This window comes from Phaseolus vulgaris, chromosome 7, assembly GCF_000499845.2.
Source record: "Phaseolus vulgaris cultivar G19833 chromosome 7, P. vulgaris v2.0, whole genome shotgun sequence".
Taxonomy (NCBI): Eukaryota; Viridiplantae; Streptophyta; class Magnoliopsida; order Fabales; family Fabaceae; genus Phaseolus; species Phaseolus vulgaris.
Window position 1 is genome coordinate 28,032,845 of NC_023753.2, and position 21,550 is coordinate 28,054,394.

The window sequence follows — 21,550 nt, forward strand, 5'->3', positions numbered from 1 at the left end:
TCCTATGAAGTGGATTCCTAAGGGTAATAAAGCTTTAATTAATGAGTGTAAATCAAATGGACCCACATTCATAAGGGGACCAAATCTTTGTACTTGAAAATCTTTTTTGTAGGGAACCTTGGAGGAGAGCAAGCAACTGTGGTACTTGGATAGTGGATTCTCCAAGCACATGACAGGGGACAAATCAAAATTCCTGAGTATCTCCTTTAAGCAAGAGGGTCATGTCACCTATGGAGACAACAACAAAGGAAGGATTGGGAGAGGATCCATAGGAGACAAAGACATCTTGGTGATCCATGATGTGCTTTATGTAGAAGGCCTAAAGCATAATCTGCTGAGCATTAGCCAACTATGTGACAAGGGATATCAAGTGATGTTCAAATCAAACACATGTGAAATCTGTCTACCCAACACCAAAGAGGTAATGTTGGTAGGTAAGAGAGTTAATAATGTGTATCTTCTAGATATCTCTTCACCATGTTCAATTGGATGTCTTCTATCCAAGCAAGATGAATCTTGGCTTTGGTATAGAAGAATTGCTCATATTCACATGAATCATTTGAACAAGCTAATTTCAGAGGATCTTGTGATTGGGTTGCCAAAACTCAAGTTTGAGAGGGATCACATTTGTGAAGCATGCCAAAAAGGGAAACAAGTGAAAAGTTCTTTCAAAATTAAAAAAGTTGTTTCATCTTTGAAACCTCTTGAACTTCTTCACATGGATCTCTTTGGACCCTCAAGAACTATGAGTCTTGGTGGAAATTATTATGCTCTTGTTATTGTTGATGACTATTCTAGGTACACTTGGACTCTTTTCTTGGAATCAAAGAGTGATGCCTTTTCTGCATTCAAAAAGCTAGCAAGAAGGTTGCAAAATACAAAGAACAACAACGTAGGTTTTATTAGAAGTGATCATGGAGAAGAATTTCAGAATGAGAAGTTCAGCAAATTCTGTGAGAAGATGGGAATTCTGCACAACTTCTCTGCTCCAATAACACCACAACAGAATGGAGTAGTAGAGAGGAAGAACAGGTCTCTTGAAGAGCTAGCAAGGACAATGCTTAGTGAATCATCACTTCCTAAGTACTTTTGGACAGATGCAGTGAGCACCTCATGTTATGTGATGAATAGGGTGCTTATAAGGCCCATTTTGAAGAAAACTCCATTTGAACTCTTCAATGGAAGGAAGCCTAACATCAGTCATCTCAAAGTCTTTGGCTGCAGCTGTTTTGTTCTCAACAATGGAAAGGAAAACTTGGGAAAGTTTGATGAGAAAGCGGATATTGGCATCTTCATAGGGTATTCACTCACAAGTCATGCATATAGAGTCTACAACAAGAGGTTGATGATTGTAGAAGAATCAGTTTACGTTGTCTTTGATGAGGTATATCGCAGAATCAATCAAATCCCAAAGACCAGTGCTGAAGAAGATGAACAGAGCATCAGTTTGGAGAAGCTGGAAATCTGTGCAAAAAAGCAACCGGTTGATTCGCAGAAACAACCGATTGAAATTCTGCAACAGAGTGAGCTGCCCAAGGAGTGGAGGATTCCTAGAGATCTGTCAGTGGATAACATCATAGGGCAGATAAAGAAAAGTGTCTCCAAACGTAGCTCCATCTCAAACTTCTGCAGGCACATAACTTTTTTCTCTCAAATTGAACCAAAGTAAATTGAGGAAGCTCTCAAGGATGAAAAGTGGGTTGAAGCTATGCATGAAGAGTTGAATCAATTTTCAAGGAATGAGGTATGGTTTCTTGTTCCTAAAACTAATGAAATGAATATTATTGGTTCGAAATGGGTTTTCAGGAACAAGCTAGATGAAGATGGTGTGATCACAAGGAATAAAGCAAGGCTAGTTGCAAAGGGCTACAATCAAGAGGAGGGTATAGACTATGGTGAAACTTTTGCTCCTGTTGATAAATTGGAGGTTGTGAGGCTGCTGCTGGCTTTTGCGTGTATGAGTGGTTTCAAGGTCTTCCAAATGGATGTCAAGAGTGCCTTCTTGAATGGCTACATCAATGAGGAAGTCTATGTAGATCAACCACCGGGCTTTGAAGATCATAAGTATCCCAACCATGTCTTCAAGTTGAAGAAAACTTTGTATGGACTAAAGCAAGCTGCAAGACAGTGGTATGAGAGGCTTAGCAATTTCCTGCTATCTCATGGTTATGAAAGGGGAATGGTAGACAAGACTCTCTTCATCAAAAAGTCAAATGCAGAAATAATTCTTGTGCAAATCTATGTTGATGACATCATCTTTGGTGCTACACAAGATAGTTTGTGTGAAGAGTTTGTGGCTGCAATGAAAGGTGAGTTTGAAATGTCTACGATGGGAGAACTGTCTTTCTTTCTTGGATTGCAGGTTAAGCAAACAAAGGATGGAATCTTTCTATGTCAATCAAAGTATTGCAAAGAGATTCTCTAGAAATTTGAAATGGAGAGTTACAAAGAAGCAAGCACTCCAATGTCATCAAGCTGTTACATGGATGCTGATGCTGCTGGAAAGAGTGTAGATCAAACAAAATACAGAGGATTGATTGACTCTTTGCTTTATCTAAAAGCTAGTAGGCCGGACATCATGTTTGTGGTGTGTCTATGTGCAAGATATCAAGCAAATCCTAAAGAGTCACACTTCAAAGCTGCAAAAAAAGATTCTGAAATATCTCAAAGGAACATCATCTGTTGGGTTATGGTATCCTTCTCACTCTCCAATTCATTTAATTGGTTATTCAGATTATGACTTTGCAGGTTGCAAGCTAGATAGAAAGAGCACAAGTGGCACTTGCCACCTTCTTGGCTCAAGCCTAATCTCATGGCATAGCAAAAAGCAAGCATGTGTTGGTTGAGCTTGTTGTTGCTGTTTGAAGGATGTTGAAGCCTTGGTTGAGCTTGTTGTTGCTGTGCTGTTTTAGTTAGGATCTGGGGTAGATTGTGCATGTAATCCACCTCTTGATTGAATCCAAAGCATAGGCATTCTCAATCTTTTTGAAAGAAAAATGTTTTTCAAACTAAGTTAAAAACAACCGATTGTTTATACTTAGATGTTTTTAGAAAAGATTGAAAACTGTTAGAACCAAAACAACCGATTGATTCGAGGAAACAACCGATTGTTTGTTTTGGGACCATAACGGAAAAACTGTTTTATCTTTGATTGAGCTTTAAATGTTTTAATTGCTTACGCTCCAGTCATTAAATGTTTTGACCAATCTTTAAATGCAATTTAAGATTTTTTTAAGATTTGATAACAAACAACATCTTTGAATATATTCAGAAAAACAGATTTGAGTAACAAGATTTTGAATTGAGTTTTTGAGTTTTTCAAAGAGCTGAGATTGCTTAGAGTTTGTGATTGATCAAAGTGTGTGGAATAGGATTCTGCTTGTATTGATTTCAGATTATCTTCTGTAACAAGTGTAATCCTTGTACTCTGTTGAACAAGTTTTGTTTGTGTGTTTGCTGAGATTGGTTGTGTGTTCTTGAGGGGATCAAGATCAGCAATCTTAGTGTTGGTGTGTTGGCCAAGAAGAGTGTGTGTCTTGAGGTGATCAAGGTCACTTTCTTGGTTGTGGTGTAAGTGATCAAGGTGTGATTTCTTAGTGGATTTCTTCAGAGGTTTCTGAGAAGACTGGATGTAGCTCTGGGTTTGGAGTGAACTAGTATAAACATCTATGTGCATTTTCTCTATCCCTAACTATTTAATTTCAGTTTTGTTATTTGTTAACTGGTATAAACAACCGATTGTTTCAGTAAAACAACCGATTGTTTTTACTAGTGTTGTGCTTTTTGCTTTATGTTTTGAAAAACTGATTTCTTAATCAAGGTTTTCTCGAAGTAATTTCATTCAAGGCTGAAAAGTTTGCGAAAACTCTCTTTAAATAATTCACCTCCCCTAGTTTAAAGCCATATATTCTAACAGTTCTCTTGTCCCGTGGAAATAAAAAAAAAAATCTACCATATCTGAAAGCTCTTTTGAAGTTGAATATTGTGTTTTTGCCTCCATAATGCGAAATTCAATGGCCCTCTACTAGATCTTCAAATACATTATGAACATACACCAAGTCTTTTTTATACAATTAATTCACTCTCAACATTACTTCAAATTCAGTCTTTCATGAAAGAACAAAGCATCAACATCTGTTCCAATCTAAAAATGATAAATCTTCACTCCCATCTTAAGGGGAAATCTTAGATGGTATACTTGTTTACGTTACTTGTTTGTTCGTTATCTTTTATGCTTCATGCTTTAACAATCTAATAGTTTGTGACATGCTCGATTTAATGGTTTGATATCACATTCTAATAGTATATGTTTTGTCTAAACAATTTGATGGTCTGGTATCATTGTCTAATAGTATATGTTTTGTCTAAATGGTTCAGTGAGTGTATGTGCCTTATTTAGACATTATCTTTTCTTTTTTGTTTTCTCTTCTTCTATATAATAAGCTCTTCCATTAGTTTTTTTATAAAATAAAAAATATCAATACTAAAACTTTTGTTTGTACTTATCTTTTTGGTTCTCTTCTTTCTCTCTTTTCTTCTTGTTTCTTTGTGAATATGGACACAAATAAATTGTCTGAATCATCATCCTTTAGTAAAGTTCTACAAGTATAGCTTCTTGTTTAATTAACCAAAATATTAAAGTGTTTTTTATTATTTTCAAATCTAATATGCAATAGAGGGACTTTGCACTGAATGTTTGTTTTCATAGTTACAAGTATCTTTTGGTTTTCCATAGCACAATATAGGAACGATGCATTTGAGTTGCTTAGGTAACGTTATCAGATTATGTGAGAGTATAAAAAGAAATGTATAATTAATATTTCTTTCTTTTATTTCCTCTGTACTTATATTTTCTCTTCCATTTGTATAATTCTTGATAAAAAAATAATTTTTATTTGTTTTAAAAAAATTGAAAGCATGCATGGTGGGAGTATAATGTAAAGATGTAAGAATAAGTTAGATTTTAAGGTATAGACGTTTAAATTGATGGTAATCATACAATGTGCAAATCCACGTCAATGGATTCTGTTGGAGGAATCAGAGTAGTTGGTGTTGAGTTCACGTGAAAAGTTTAGGGTTAGTATGATGGTGAATCTGCATATGTCATCTATCTCTTCAACATCATGCTTTTCATTGGCCCTTTCTTATCATTATTGCTTGCACTTGCATACACTTCACCTCATTATTCCTAATAAATACTTTTTTTTCTTCTATTAAAAATCATAACAAGAAAGATTTTTCTGCATTTTAATATTTTTAATTTTTTAATTAATATATTTAAGACCCAATGTTTGTCTTTAGTGAAATAATGGGTTGTAGATTTTTTTTAAACTTGCAATAGTTTAATAACTTTGAAGCAGCTATAAAAACTTATAGGCTAAGTAGCACTATTTACTATAATAAAACAACCATAAAGCCCTCAATAATCAATAAATTTATACTAAAAAAGACACATAATTTTTATATTATGTTTCTTCTATATTTAAAATATTCGTGGATGGTTTTATATCATATTTCTTACACTAAGCAGATACTTATCATGTGTCTACCTTCATTTTATTAAAATTAGGACAAAATTTATATAAATATCTTTAATATTTTTATTATTACTTTTATTAGCAATGAGTAAATTAAATTAAAATGAGATATTTTAAGTAAGGATGACAATATGGGACGGGTCATGCGGGTTGACTCGTAATCACTCAAAAAGTGTGGGACGAGCTCACTAATCTAGCTTGTTTTGCCCTGTCTCGCATAACCTGTAGTCTGTGTAGGCCAATAACGACGCGTGATGGGTTGGCCCGTTGACCCGCATAAATAAAAAAATAATTATTTAATTTTTGTAAAAATAATCGTATCTCATTCACCTATTATTGTAGTGTGACCTTTATTTATTTTAAAAAAAATATTGTTGTCCCGTACCCGGGCGTTGACAAAGTCAAGGTCAAAGTCAACATAAAGGTCAAAGTCAACGTAAAGCGTCGCCAAGGTAAGGCGTCGCCTAGCAAGGCATCGCCGAGATAGGGCGCCGCCCAACTAGGTGTCGCCAAGATGGAATGGCACAAGGGCAAGGTGACCACAGCGCTGCTCCCCGATACCCATGGGTAGGAAAGACCATGGAGGGCGCGACGCCGTGGGAAGGCCCCAAACCCTGGATAACCAGGGAACAATAATAAAGAGGAGAGAAAGGTGGCTTCAAGGCCATAGTAACAACACCAGTGTAGGGCAGCCTGACTCGTGAAGTACCCCTGCCGCTCCAGAGACGCCTTTGGGACAAATACGACTCAAGAGGAAGGTCACGCCCAGGGTAGCCGGGTGCAGGGTACAAGAGGAAGGCAGATACGCTCTCAAAGTGAGTGACTAGATGGTTGGGGGCATGAGTTGGCACCCAAAAAGTCACCCCTAGCACAGTAGCACTCCCAGGCAGGAGGACTCACACGTAGAGACGTCCCCAAATGGGTAGAAACGCCCCCAGATGGGGTCATGGCGTCGTGAGGCCCTCCACGTGTACGACAGCCAGGTCAGAATGGAAACACCCTTTAGTCAGGTGCCAGGTAATTAAAGTCATTCAATACAGTTTCCGTTTCGAGCGTTCAGGTACTATAATGGCTCCCAAGCGTTTCAACGTCTTAAATGCGCTACGTTTTCTAATTAGACGCTTTAATTGAGCGCGTTACGTTTTTTATTAAAAGCGCTTTAAGGCGCTTTAAATGCTTGGGTAGTTTAAATAGCGCGGAGAATGTTGGGAAAGGGGGTGGGAACTTTTGGCAAATTTCCTAGAAACTCTCGAGTTGCTTGCTCGACCCTTGAGGTTATGCGCAAGGGACTAGGGAAAGATTTTTGCTAGAAGAGAAAATATACACTAGACACAGTTTCCTTTTTTACCACCTTCAGAGTGCCACACGCGGTGCTCAGATACGGAGGTGCACAGTTTGGTGTTTCTTGCTGGCTGACTTGAGCGTCGGAGTGCAAACGGCCACTAGGGCGCCCCTTTTGTCCTCTTTTTGCAGGAATCCACAGGTAACCAGTGGGAATGAGTCCCTAGCTGACGGTTGAGGTCGCGCACGAAGACGTCCCAGTCAACCGGACGGAACAAAAAGGAATATTTTATTTTAATCATCTAAAGGAGTTAGTATTAAGAGTGACAATTGATTTAGTTTTAAGTAAATTTTTATATTTAAAATTTGTTAATAAAAAATTAATATAAAGAAGAGATTTCAATAAGATAGTTAAAAAATTAATCATCTTCATTAAAATATTTTGTAGCAAAACTTTGATAAGATACTCTTATGCATTTATATATATATATATATATATATATATATGTGTGTGTGTGTGAAAAAATAGATACAAAGCAAAACCTTAATTATTTTTAATCAAGTCTTCTAACCATCCTCATACTTGAATTTATATTTTTTTTTATCTTAATTGAATAATTGAAACACGATAAAATTTTAATTTTAAAAAAATATTTTTCTTATGTGGATTGGTCTACGGATCCACGGATTACCTCTTATGCGGAGCATTCCAGTAAAATGAATCTGCACTCCTTGCATAGGACGGACAAAATATGGGACGTACCATACCTAACTTTAAGTATGTTCTAACTCTTAATTTCTTTAAAAGAATAATTTGATTTATTTTTTTATAACTTATTAATTATAGGATCTACTGTTTTTCGTGCCCAAAATATATGCACCACTGTTTGACAGTAAACATTTGCACGATTTATGTTAAAATTATAGCTTTGAATTTTATAATATGTGTTTGTATAATATTTTTTTAAGGACTTATTTATTTTTATAAAATAATTGAAATGATTCATGACACTTTGTATAGGAAATTTGAAGATTTCGAAAGTAATTACTTAAAATTAGAACATTTAAAAAAATTAAAAAAAATTATGAAATCTATTTCTTTTCTCCTCGTATTTTCTCTTTAGTTAACCTTTGATTATAATAGTTTTTTGAGTCAATCTCACTTAGAGTATTGTCGATTAGGTAGAGTTTGAGAGATTATTAACTCGATATCATTTTTTAACTAGTATAGACTAATTTTAATTTTAAGATAAAATCAATTATAGTTATTTTATGGTTATCATCATCGAGGCCTTTTGTTGTGAATATAGGTCAATATTATTTTTTAGTTGATGCAAGAAAGTCTTTTCTTTATCAAAATCAGTTGTGTTTTTTACTAACATCAAATATAATTTCTCTATTGATATATCTACTGATATAATTTTTTTTGTTGATTTCAGTTTAGATTTTTTTTTTCTCTGAACACGTTGATTTGAACTTATATCAAGTTATTTTTCAACTAATGTTAATTGAGGTTTTCTCTACCAACACTGACATAGTTATTTTTTCATTTGATAAAAGACTTTTAGTTAGTCCCTAATTGACATTTATTAAGGGAAAGTGATAATTATTGTGTACAAGTAATAATGTTAATTTAACTATTGAAATCAATATTTTTTTTTTATAATAATATTGTACTATAAAATTAAATAGTAGAGTTGCAATATTGATTGATTAATTGGGTTGATAAATATAAGATATGTATTTTCTTGAAAGATAAAATTTAAATATAATTTTTTTGTTTGTAAATAGACTAGAATTCACTATTTAATTTTTCTTTTCATTGATTTTAAATTTAGTCAAATTTCTTTAAATTTACATCTATCAATCAAAATTGGGTTACTTAAAGGAAAACAATTTGGTGATAGTTGGAATTAAATTGCCTAAATGGGTGATGTAATTATAGTCAAAGACCAAACTTATTAATATTTATCAAGCATTAAATGGTATTTTTAGGATTGAAAAATGGTCACTAATTTTATGGATCAAAATTTCTTTTTCATAATTTCACTAAAATGATTAATAATTGCACTAATTTAATGAGTTCTTTTTTATTTGGATAACGCACTAAAGAAAAACGTTATTCACTTGCACTCTTCACTAATCCTAAAAATATTAAAATCAAACATGAATGAATGAGACAACTACGAGCGTCCAAAAAGAATTGATATGAACTAAATTGCTAGTAATAACTATAAAAACAGTTTTCTCAAACTGAGTTAAACTGTAAAATACATTGAACAAAATTAAATTTAACCGTTTTGTCTCTCTTTAACTATTTTGAACTGAATTCCACGTTGCATATAAATCAACAAGGATAATTCACGTAAAGAATGGAAGAGTTCGTGAAATATAACCACATAAAAATTAATTAAAATATATTTATTTTATATACATAAAAAATACATTTAAATTTTTTTTACAAATTGGAAGTTTCAACTTTTTTATAACAACTATAGAAATTTCAATTATAATAGTTAGTATTAATGGAGAAATTGTTTGAAACTAAATTCAAGATATCGGGGTTAGACTTGATGCTATCGAGTTTAAATCTTTCTCCACGAAAGAAAATCTGAAACTTTTAGTTCTCTTCTTTGAGGAAAAAGTTAGGGAAGTGGTGTGGCAATGTGAAGGTTCAAAGAGTCCTGATTCGGATGGTTTTAATTTCAACTTCATTAAGAAGAGTTGGGATTTTATAAAAGAAGACTTTGTAGTAGCATTGGCTGTTTTTCATGAAACATGTACTATACCGAAGGGTTGTAATGCATCATTCATAGCATTAGTATCGAAAGTAAGGGACCCCTCTTAGCTTGAATAGTATAGACCTATATCTTTAGTGGGTGCCATACAAAGTTATATCAAAGGTGTTGGCTGACAGCTTAAAGAAAATACTACCCTCAATTATTGATGAAAGCCAATAAACTTTCCTAAATGACAGAGGGATGCTAGATAGTGTGCTTATGACTAATGAAGTAGTTGAGGACCTCAGGAGGTGTGGGAGGAGCGATCTGTACTTGAAGGTGGATTTTGAAAAAACATACGACTCGATTAGGTGGGACTTCCTATACGAGATGCTAAATAGGATGAGTTTCCATAGCAAATGGATAAAATGGATTCAAGGATGTTTGGAATTTGCTACAATCTCTGTGTTAATCAATGGGAGTCCTACGGAGGAATTTAAGCCAGCAAGAGGGTTGAGGCAAGGTGATCCTTTAGCTCCATTCCTCTTTATTGTGGTAGCTGAAGGTCTTGTCGGGTTAGTAAGGCAAGCTATAAAGGCCAAACTGTTGTCTGGTGTTTAGATTGGACGAAAAGAGGTATAGGTGAGTATACTGCAATTCGCGAATGATACACTTTTGTTATGTGAGGATAGTCCTTCAATAATGTGGTGATTATGAAGACTATCCTAAAGGGTTTTGAACTAGCCTTAGGCTTGAAGACCAACTTTAATAAATCAGAACTAACAGGCATCAATGTTCAAAGTAATGCTCTTCTATGCTATACAAAGACTTTGAATTGCACTCAGATGTGAATGCCTTGCAAATACTTGGGCCTAGAAGTGGGAGGAAACCCAATGAAGAAACAGTTCTAGGGAGCTTGTTCAAAACAATTTAAAAGCGAGACTCAGTGTGTGGAAAGAGAGATTCTTATCGATGGCAGAGAGATATGCATAATCAAATCTGTGATCACTGTTATACCTCTTTTCTACCTATCCCTATTTAGAGCGTCAGATTTGGTTTGTAAAAGCAATATTAGTATCCAAAGGAGGTTTTTGTGGGTATGGGATAAGAAGAAAAGGCCGATTCCATGGGTAAGTTGGGAATACTTGTGTAAACTGAAAGAGGAGGGAGGCTTGGGGTTTAGAGACATACAAAAGTTCAACTATGCTCTCTTGCCTAAATGGAGATGGCGATATATATATATATATATATATATATATGAAGAGAAAGGAAAGTGGAAGGATTTGTTGGACTCAAAGTATGGGATGAAATTAGAAAGTTCCCAGATACCAATGAAATCTCAATCTTGGTGATGGAGAGACTTATCAAAGGTATGTAGGAAGGGAGGAGGAGATGGGTGGTTTCAATAAAAGTTAAGTTGGAAATTAGGAGGAGGAGACAAGGCTAGATTTTGGAAGGATGTGTGGGTCGACAATATAAATCTCAAAACTATGTTCCCCCATGTTGTTCTCTTTGTTGTTAACTCAGGGCCAAAAGGTGAAAGAGGTAGGTGAGTTCGTAGATTTGGCTTGGCGGTGGAGGTTAAGGTGGAGGCGTGTCAGATATGAGTGGGAATCCGTGATAGAAGCAGACCTTGTTATGTGCATATCAAGGGCCAATATGAATAGAAAAGAGAAGGATATCCAGGTGTGGGGGTCTGATGAATCAAGGATATTCTCTGTGAACTCAACATATGAATGCCTAGTTAAGCATGTCAGAGGTACCCACCAAGATGCATTTAAGTACCTATGGAAGGCTAAAGCGTTCCCCAATGTAACAACTACAACATGAAGGGCACTTCTAGGTAGAATCCCAACCAGAGAGGGTTTGAGCAGGAGTAGAGTGACAGTGAACTCAATTGTATGTGCTTTGTGTCAAACAAAGGAGGAATCATGTCAACATTTATTTTTAGAATGCAAATATGCTCAACAAGTCTGGTCATTGTGCTTCAAATAGATTGGTGTCTCGTTTGTCCATCACAATAATTTAAAGACCCACTTTGAGAATTCCCATCTGACTCAGATCAGTAGTAAGCAAGGTATGATATGGAAAGGTGTATGAGCAACTATAGTGAGGTCTATTTGGGAGCAAAGAAACTCTTGTTTTTAAGCAAGGAATTGTAGATGCAGAAGAGTTTTTTTAGATGGCCCAACTCAAGTCATGGTTATGGATGAAGCATAGGGTGCACACTTTCAACTACTCTTTTGTGGATTAGGTTATGAACCCGTTAATATGCATTAAAAGTTATAAGTAATTGGGTGTTAGCTAATGTAGGGTTGCGAGTTTATGGAACAATTTTACGAGAAACCTTGACCGTGAATAAAATGGGTCAGGTTTCTCTGCTTCGGTGTAGTCATTGGTGTTGTAGGGGATGACAATAGAGCTTAAAGAGCTTATTAGGTGCTCAAGCTTTCTTTCATAAAGATCAACATGAACAAAGCAAAAGGTCCATTAAGGAAAATGAGGATGTATAACTTCGTTAGTGAAGAGGTGTTATGTAGGGAGCACAGGAATAGCCATGACAAATAGTAAGAAGAAATAAGGAAGTGAAGGGGGAAGAGATTCAAGGTACACTACAAGAAAATCATGAAATATAAACCAATTTGTAGAAACCAAAATAATTAGTTGCAATAGTAACTAAATTAAAGACCATTTTAGAAACTAAAAAGAAATTTGGTTTCTAAATTAGTTTCTATTATTTTCTATTATTGTTAAATAGTTTCTAAATTGATATCTAATTAGCAACCAAGGTTTTTGCTACCAAATTTAGAAACTAAATAATTGGTAGTTAAAACCTTAGTTGCTAATTAGATACCAATTTAGAAACTATTTAACAATAATAGAAACTAATTTAGAAACCAATTTTCTTTTAGTTTCTAAAATGGTCTCTATTTTAGTTCCTATTGTAACTAATTACTTTGATCTCTAAAAATTGGTTTCTATTTCATGATTTTCTTGTTGTGGTAGTGAAGTGGTCACGAAAGTAGATTGGTAGCAGCAGTTGGTTTTCCATCAGATTGTAAAAGTCCAGCAGCTTGAAATGATGCAATATTACTTTTTCGGTGCAGAGTATTAGAAGACAGCTAGCCATAAACTTAGAGTGTTGTGGCAATAGACAACTTTTGATCAGTTTTTATAGCAGCAACAAAGTGGCTTCGTCTTGTGCTTCTTTAGGGTGCTGGTATCCAGTTGAGTTTTCTCTAAAACAGTTGATTTTTTGTTTTTTGTTGGCTTTTATGCAGAACCATTATTGAGGTTGTAAGGGTAGTGGAGGCTCCTCAAATAGCTTAAAATTATGGAGCTAAGTTTCACGTATACGAGTTAGATATCCTAAAGTGTTTTCTTTGATTCTATTAATTCATTGCTAATAAAAAAAATCAGTGAAGACACATGTGTGGCATCTCGCATATATATTCGTATTTGTATTTTTAATTTTTAATTTTAAATAATAATTTTAAAATATGTATATAATTTATGAAAAGAACATGTGTGTTAATTATTTTAAATAAAAAAGTAAACAATTATATTTAGAGTGAGTAATTATACAGTTAAATACTTTTATTAAATAATTTTTTTATTTATTAGAAAATAAATTTATTTAATTAGAAATTACAACAAAAAATAGTTTTAAAACATAAAATTTCAAATAAAAACACAGTAAAATAGTTAAAAAAAAGTACCTTTATATAAGGATAGGTGAAGAGAGTGTAAATCTTTTTCTATAGAAAGAATTTTAGTTTTATAGTAATGGAGTGAATGTTGTATAAAATAGTTATGTAAGTTAAAATTCAATTTATTTTTAAGAAATTTAGACATTTTAAATTTAATTTAATTCAATTATTAAAAGTTTTAGTTCATATTAATTACTATGGACATCCTTAGAGACAACTATTTTTACTTTATTTTTCAACAATTCCTGAAACAAACAAATGAAGAAAGAGTAGCGTACTACTCTCATCAGGTTATTCTCTCTCGTCAATTTACTTTAAGCATAAAATAAATTATATTTAGAGAAGAGGGGTTTATTTTGTGTGTATTTAAAGTTTTTTCTAGTATTGGTTATTGCTTTTAATAATAAATAATTTATATTAATATTATGATTTTCAAAACAAGTCAAGTTAAAAAAAGTATAGACTTTTAATTGGGTCTATATATATTTTGTTTTATTGGTGATAAAAAAAATTAAAGCTTTTAATGTAGCTTAAATCCGATAAAAGATTAGTTTGTAGGAACTTTTATAGATTAAAAATTATACCAAATCACAATCCAATTAAATTAAAAAAAAAACGCATTCAAGCAAAATTCTATTTTATTTGTTTCCCAAAGTGAATTTAAATGGTTTTAAAAACTATTTAAACTCCCTTTCACCCAAAACAAGATCTTAAATATTTAAAGAAAATTGGGGATTGCCGACAGCAATTACGAATCACCATCAGTAAATACTCCAACATTTCGCCATCTCATTATTATTAGCTTATTAGTGAGGAAGCCAATGTTAAACATATCATAAAAATGAAAGGTCAACTTTTCCAATTTTGAATTTATTCAAATTAAATTGGGTGAGTTTTTTTTTATATTCTTATAACACATACAAAATTGATTTTTTTTCCCTAATTTAAAATTTATATCTACTATTATAATATTATAACTTTTACGAATTAACATAAAATATTTTGATATCCTAATATATACTAAAATTTCGTTTGTTATTTAAAAAAATTTCACAATCATTCATTTTAATAGTTTTTCTATTATAAGTATTCACAAATCTAAATTTTAGACTTAAAAAAAAATAAGTTTACGTAACTAAGTTAAAAAACATATTTAACCTTTTTAAACTTATTTAATTTTTTTAAATTTAATGAAGTTCAACTATTGGAGTCTCAATCTTGTTCAATCAAAGTTACACTTATTTATAAGTGCTGGATTTGTGAAAGATTTTTATTTTTACTTAATTATTTTTAAATTTTAAGATATATAGTTTTTTATTATACTCTTACTTCTAATAAACGAAGGAATATAATGACTTAGTCTGACATTTGAAAATTGATTCTCATAGTTGTAAGTGAAAAAGGCACATTATGAAGTGTATTTTATCATACATTCTAATCATGTTGAACAGTTAAAATTCAATTTTCCTCATTTATAAATCAACAAATTCTTGATCATTATAATGCACTATTTACCAATGAAATTAATTGTGACCCATGGTAAAAACTTCTTTGATTGCGAAAACTACTACAAATATACTCTGATATATGATTAGATAAAAATGATCATAAAAGTGATAAAAAAATTTATAAAATTTTAATTTATGAATTTTCAAATTGCAAAGCCTATTTTAGTGTTACGTTAGACTAACAAAGGTGAAACTAAAGTACATGTCTTCCAGTATAATTTTTTCCTACCAAGGAAAACAATTTGACTAAAAAAAATGTGACTGAAAAAGTAGACATAGAATGTTACCTTTATTTTAGTGAAATAGAATAGAGATTCCATAACTTGATAGAATGTTTATTCTTACGTTGTAAGAATGGTCACTCATTCTCTTGACCTAAAACATGCATGGAGATGGATCATTTCATCTTTACCATATTCTTAAATTATACTTTCTTACTGTACATTCAAGGATGTTGATATTTATTTTATTCCCTTTTCATAAATAACACTGTTAATTAATGAGTGTCTTTCGGGTAAAAAGTTTCTTTAATATACCAATTTATTCCAAATTTAAAAAATTAAAATTAAAACAATGAAGAATGAATTTTAATTTTGAATAAAAAGTTAACCCTTTAACCTAATCTTACCTAATAATGTTTTAGTTCATTTAATGTTCTATTTCTATTAGATATTTTACATTTTATTCTTTACCAGTGGTCACTATGACATTTATTAAAAGTGTCGTAATTATATTCTTAAGGAATCTTAATCTAAGACTTTCAGACGAACTTTTTTCAACACTACTTGAAACTAGTTTGGACTCACAAAATTGACGTATTAATATATTCTCATTTAATGAATCTCCTTTACATATTTATAATTTTGTAAGCAATATTTTTCTTTTTTATCTATTTTATTTCACTTATTTTCTCTTTTTCCTGTTTTATTATAATATCTTTTTTTTTTATTTTTTTTCAATTTTTATTTTGCAAGTTCGAATAAATTTCATTAACCAGCAAAGAATATATATCTCGAAGAAATGAATTATAAATTTTGCTTGTACTACTTTTTTAAGACAAAACTTATTTGCGATGCTATAACTGTTTTTAATGTTAGTTTCAAATCAAAAGAAAAAGAAAAAAATTCACTATCAGAAAACAAAATTGGTATTTTTAGAAAATGCTAATTAACTAGTGTCTTTAGAGCATTAATTAAAATTTTCAAATATGCATGAAAACGCGTTTTCTACATTAATGCATTTTTATATTAAATAAACTATCCTTTAAGTTCCTTAATAAATATCCTAAGGATTATTATATAGATCCCAAACTATCACAACCATGACCTCAAATAAATTCTATATAAAATATTCAAAATTTGAAATTTGAAATTTTTAATGAAATTATTATATACTAACTATTGTGATGTCCAAACTATCTAATAATCTTTAGCACAATAAATCATTATGTTTAAATCGGTTAGGTCCGTGTAAGGATAAAACTTTATGTCAAAATATTTAATGGTATACCTAATTAATCTAGTCATTTAGTGGTAGATTATTTAGTTAGTGAGATAAAACCTTACCAGAAAAAGTAGCACCCTAATTAACTTTTATAGTTGCTCTTGTATTCTTCAAATTGTTTTTGTTATAACTGAAAGTATTTAAGTTTTTGTTTCACATTGAACTAATTTATTTTATCTGGTTAGATGGATATATTTTTAGGTAAAATATATTCATAATTAAATTAGAGATTCAGCCTAATCTAGTTAAAGATCCAAGTGTTGAAACTTCTTATACTAACTCAATCTTATTAAATTAGTTTATAGTAAAATTTGTACCAACTTATATATAGTTATCTTTAAAATCAATTTGAAATCTTTAACACAATCTTATCAAACTTATAATGTGAGATTAGTACCTATTTATATACTTATCTCTAATAATCGATATGAAATCTTCAACACACCTTACCGGTTCAACAACTTGTGCCTTGATAAGTCTCACAAATTCCTCCTAAGATAGTTTCTACATGACTCTAATACTGTAATAAGGTGGAGTTTGCACCTACTTATATATATCTTTATCTATAATCGACATGAAATCTAACACACCCTCTTACGATAAATAGGGATCCAATGATGACTTGATAAATATAACAAACTCTAAGATAGACTATTTTCATGAATCTGATACCATATTAAGAAGTGAATTTTAAGTTCAACTCAATTTTATAAAATCGACTTATAAGGTAAGAGTTATACTTATGTATGTATTATGAAATATTCTTATTTCTAGTGAATGTGGGGACTCAAAAGTAAAAGGTGATTCGTCCAGGGAAAGTTGAGATTACTAATTAACAGCAAGAGTGTTATTTGATATCTCAGCAGTGTGTCAAAGAGAAGTAGTTAGGGACCTCTTCCATACCCTAAGGGTCATATGCACATAGAATTGTCGGAACTTGGCACTGTTTTGATATTCTATGAATCTGATGCGGGGACCAAAGTGGAAACGCACTGGATAAACTCTTATCTCCACATCACCCTCTCAATATTCACGACCAAATACAGCATGTTACTTAATTAACACATATAAGAGCTTATAAGAAAAGCATATACATGGAGTCAGTAGACTGGAAGATTCGGTTAAATATCTAAATTATTAGCGAAATCATTTTCCATTTGGTATCCCCTTTATTTGCTATTATCTTTCCCTTCAGAAAACTATGGGCAGGGTAAGCTTGGGATGCGGGTGATGTATGCATGCATATGACACTTGTAACTCCTTGGGGGCCTTTGACTTGTAGCATTAATACAATGCTAATTCTAATTGGATATAGGAAGGATTCCACTCTTTCGGCTGATTGTGTTGACAACGCAACATTGTTTTGTGCCATCTGCCTCAGAGAAGTTTGCATAAATTAACATTAGAATAATCTACTTGATGCTGCGAACCAGGGCCGAAAGAGTTTTTCAGTGTAATAAATTATACACATTGTTCTTATTCCTGCACTGATTGCTCGTACGGGAAGCCCGAGTGATTTGTATTATCACTTGCATGCACAGTGTGATGCTCAATGCAACTTGTTCCATGTCAGAGTCCCCATCGATCAAATGATCAGGGAGCATTTCTCTTATCCAAACAAATATCCGAAGGAACTTTCTTCCTTTTCCTTTCCGCTAATAATATAATTACTTTATTTCTAATGCACTACTCCACTATCATAACCACCCACTATAAATAACAGACGATGTAATCACAAAGTCCACCAGGGAAAACAATTACCAAAGCCTCTTACAGCTAGAACAACAACTTTGTTTTCAGTTACCCTTCTCTTCTGTCATATATTTCTTTCACCCAGAGGGAATCACTTAGTTGAAGTAATGGATAGAGTAAGAGAGTTGGCATCAAAGAAGGCAGCAGTTATATTCACCAAGAGTTCATGTTACATGTGCCACAGCATCACACAACTGTTCTACGAGCTTGGAGCAAGCCCTGCGGTGCATGAGCTTGACAAGGATGCCTATGGGAGGGAAATGGAGTGGGCTTTGAGGAGCATGGGGTGTAACCCTTCAGTGCCAGCAGTGTTCATTGGTGGCAAATTTGTAGGGTCATCAAAGGATGTGATATCCCTCCATGTTGATGGCTCTCTGAAACAAATGCTCATGGCTGCGAAGGCCATATGGTTCTAGTCTCAACTCTCCAATAAAACCACCAAGCTCCATAAGATATATGTGAAGGAGCCCTTATACAATGTTTTAAGTCAGGGACACCCCTTCTTTTTCCTGAGTGTCCTCTTAAGCTAGTATCAAAGAGGAAGTCTGTATAAAAAAACATATAGTCTTGCTTTTATAAAAGGTTGGCTAGCTTATACCACATAGCTAATGCCTACCATGTTATCATACTTGATCATGTGGGAGAAAATTAACTCCTCCTACTTTAGTTAATGCAGCTTTCAACTTTCTGGCCTTTATCTTTATTATCACAAGACACAGAAGACACAAGTGTTTCAATTTCTTCATACCATGATCAAACCATGGCAGGATAAGTTTCTGCCACAATCTCAATCACTTAACTCACAAGGTTTGACCAACGTAAAGGAATGATATTTGAAGGTTGATTGCCCAAACAACACTTTAGATTTTGGTGGCAGTTCTGCTTTTGTTACATACTGTTAGGCCCTGATGTTTTCAACGTATTTTGAGGGCATTTTATATTTGTTCATATAATTTAACTTGCTTTAGGCTACTGTATATATGTATAATTACAAGGCCAGTTTCCCGCTTTAGAAGTTGTTATTTTCGTTTTCTTTAAATTTTAATATTGAATCTTGAATCAAATTACCTTTCACTATTTAGTTCAAACGTTTTGGTGGAGGGGGGAAGCTGGGATTGGGGAGAAAAGAAGGAGAGGCAAGGGGACAAGAGAGTGGAGACGATACTGACAATGTTGGGGGACTTGTAGCAATCAAAACAGTGTTAAGGACAGTGCTTGCAAAGGTTGATGGTGATTCTAATATCATGATAGTAACAATCAATATGTGATAATCCTATTTGTGAGAAAATTAAGTCTTTATTTTTAGTTCAGTTTAGTCTCTCATTTTAATTTTTTTGTATCTTTTTAAATAATACTAAATTGGTCATTTTTATTATAGATACAAAGTCTGTTAATAGTAAGTTATAACGTATGAAAAAAAGGATGTTACAATACTCCTATGTTGTTGGTGTTATCAACTTCTACACTAATGAAAATCATTAACACTAAGCCACTGAAAATGTCTTTCAGTTGTAGTCTCAAATGCAACAGAATTTAGAACCCTGAACCTTACTAGATTGAAGAACATAAACATGAAAGCCACATTTCCTATTAGCCAAAAGAAGCAAAATCTAACAAACAACTTCAAACATTTCGTAAAGCATCTTAATGAATTCTACAAATATCATTCTCTTTTGTCCAATAATGGTAATATTTCTTTTATCCTCAAATTTTGGGTATGTCAATGAAAAGACGATCCTCACTATCTTCATCTCCACAATCAACGCATAAACTATATAACAAAATTCATAATTGAGACACTTACTTTACCATGAAGTGTCTACAATCCTAAAACCTCCTTCTCAAGTTTTTGGTTGTTCTAACAATCGCGACATTATTTTCTCTCCACCCAATTGTTGGCGTTGTTCAACTAGGAACTTGAGAGTTTGTTGCTCTAGGATAATTAGCGCTACAACTGCATGAAGATGCATTTGAATCCATGTCAGGTAAAACTGAAATGAAGGATGAATTTGGTAACTTAATTCTCAAATTTGGTAAACTTGGACGCTATGAGATTGGAAGAAAATAAAAACTCTCAAATTAGGGTAAAAGACCCTTATATATAAGGTTAAAACACCTGTAACTTTATTTTTATATATGAATTTCAACCTCTCAAGTGGCTCAATTCCCTATCTAGCACCATTTACATCTTTATTTTCCTATCTAGCACCCTTTTGTTTTTATTTCCCTATATAGCACCCTTTTGTTTTTATTTCCCCATCTAGCACTCTTTTATTTTTTATTTCCCTATCTAGCACCATTTTAAAAATAAATAAATAAATAATAAATTATTATTTTTTAATAATTTTAATTTTGAATGCATTAAAAATAAATATTTTTAATGTTTAAAATAATTAGAAATATAATTAATGAATAAATAAATGAGTTTTTACAAAATAAAAACAAAAAAGTAATAAATTAAAAATGTTTAGTTTAAAATTATTATTTTTAAAAATGAAGAAAATAAAAAATTAAACTCTACAACAACATAAAAGTTGAATTTATAAACATACATTAGTATTTATTTTTATTATTATTGATGATGTAATCATATTAATTTCAAGTAAAAAATGCAGGACATATTTATAAAAAAAAAACAAAGTCAATTAGTATTAATTAACAGTTGACACATAAATAATATTGAAGTGTTTACCTAAATGCAAAATTCTAAAAAAAACTAATACACATGTTACACTTAAAGCTTAAAAATGAGACAAAAAAATAAGTATAGAAAATAAAAACAACAATAAAATAAAAACAAAAAATAGATATAAATAAAGAATGACAGAAAAAAAAAATAACAACTAAAAACATAAAAGATATAAAATAAAGGCAAAACAAAATAAGATAAAATAAAAGATATAAAAAAAATTCAAACAAGATAAAGATAAAAGATATAAAGCGATATTAAATAAGTATATGTTGATCATAAAAAGGAAAATAAATAAAAGATGATCATTCATTTGATATTTTCTTCAGCGGTACATTAAATAGTTTGTGCAAAATGAAACATAATTAATGACGAGAATTCCACAATCCAGTAATTTTTTTTATAATTTTAATTTTGAATGCATTAAAAAAAAATATTTTTAGTATTTAAAATAGTTAGAAATATAATTAATGAATAAAAACATAAATAGAAATAAATAAAGAATGGCAGAAAAAATAATAATAACTAGAAACATATTAAATGAATGATCATCTCTCATTTATTTTCCTTTTTATGATCAACCCATACTTATTTAGTATCGTCTTATATCTCTTATATTTATCTTGTTTTGATTTATTTGATTTTTTTTATATCTTTTATCTTTATCTTATTTTGTTTTTCCTTTATTTTATACCTTTTATGTTTTTAGTTATTATTTTTAATTCTGCAATCTTTATTTATTTATTTATGATTTTTGTTTTTATTTTATTGTTTTTTTTATTTTCTAGACTTATTTATTTTTGCATTTTTTTCTTCTCATTTTTAAGCATTAAGTGTAACATGTGTATTA

At 31.7% G+C, this 21,550-nt stretch overlaps 2 protein-coding genes across 2 annotated transcripts; both read left to right on the forward strand.

Moving 5' to 3' along the window:
• Window positions 1-9,799: 9,799 nt before the first annotated feature.
• On the forward strand, window positions 9,800-10,159 carry LOC137829357 (secreted RxLR effector protein 78-like). Its single transcript, XM_068636163.1, has one exon. It carries the CDS (start codon window positions 9,800-9,802, stop codon window positions 10,157-10,159), a length of 360 nt encoding a protein of 119 aa, XP_068492264.1.
• A 7,620-nt stretch (window positions 10,160-17,779) lies between these two features.
• LOC137829632 (glutaredoxin-C11-like) lies at window positions 17,780-18,708 on the forward strand. The gene has a single exon (XM_068636481.1). It carries the CDS (start codon window positions 18,119-18,121, stop codon window positions 18,425-18,427), a length of 309 nt encoding a protein of 102 aa, XP_068492582.1. The 5' UTR covers window positions 17,780-18,118; the 3' UTR covers window positions 18,428-18,708.
• Window positions 18,709-21,550: the final 2,842 nt, after the last annotated feature.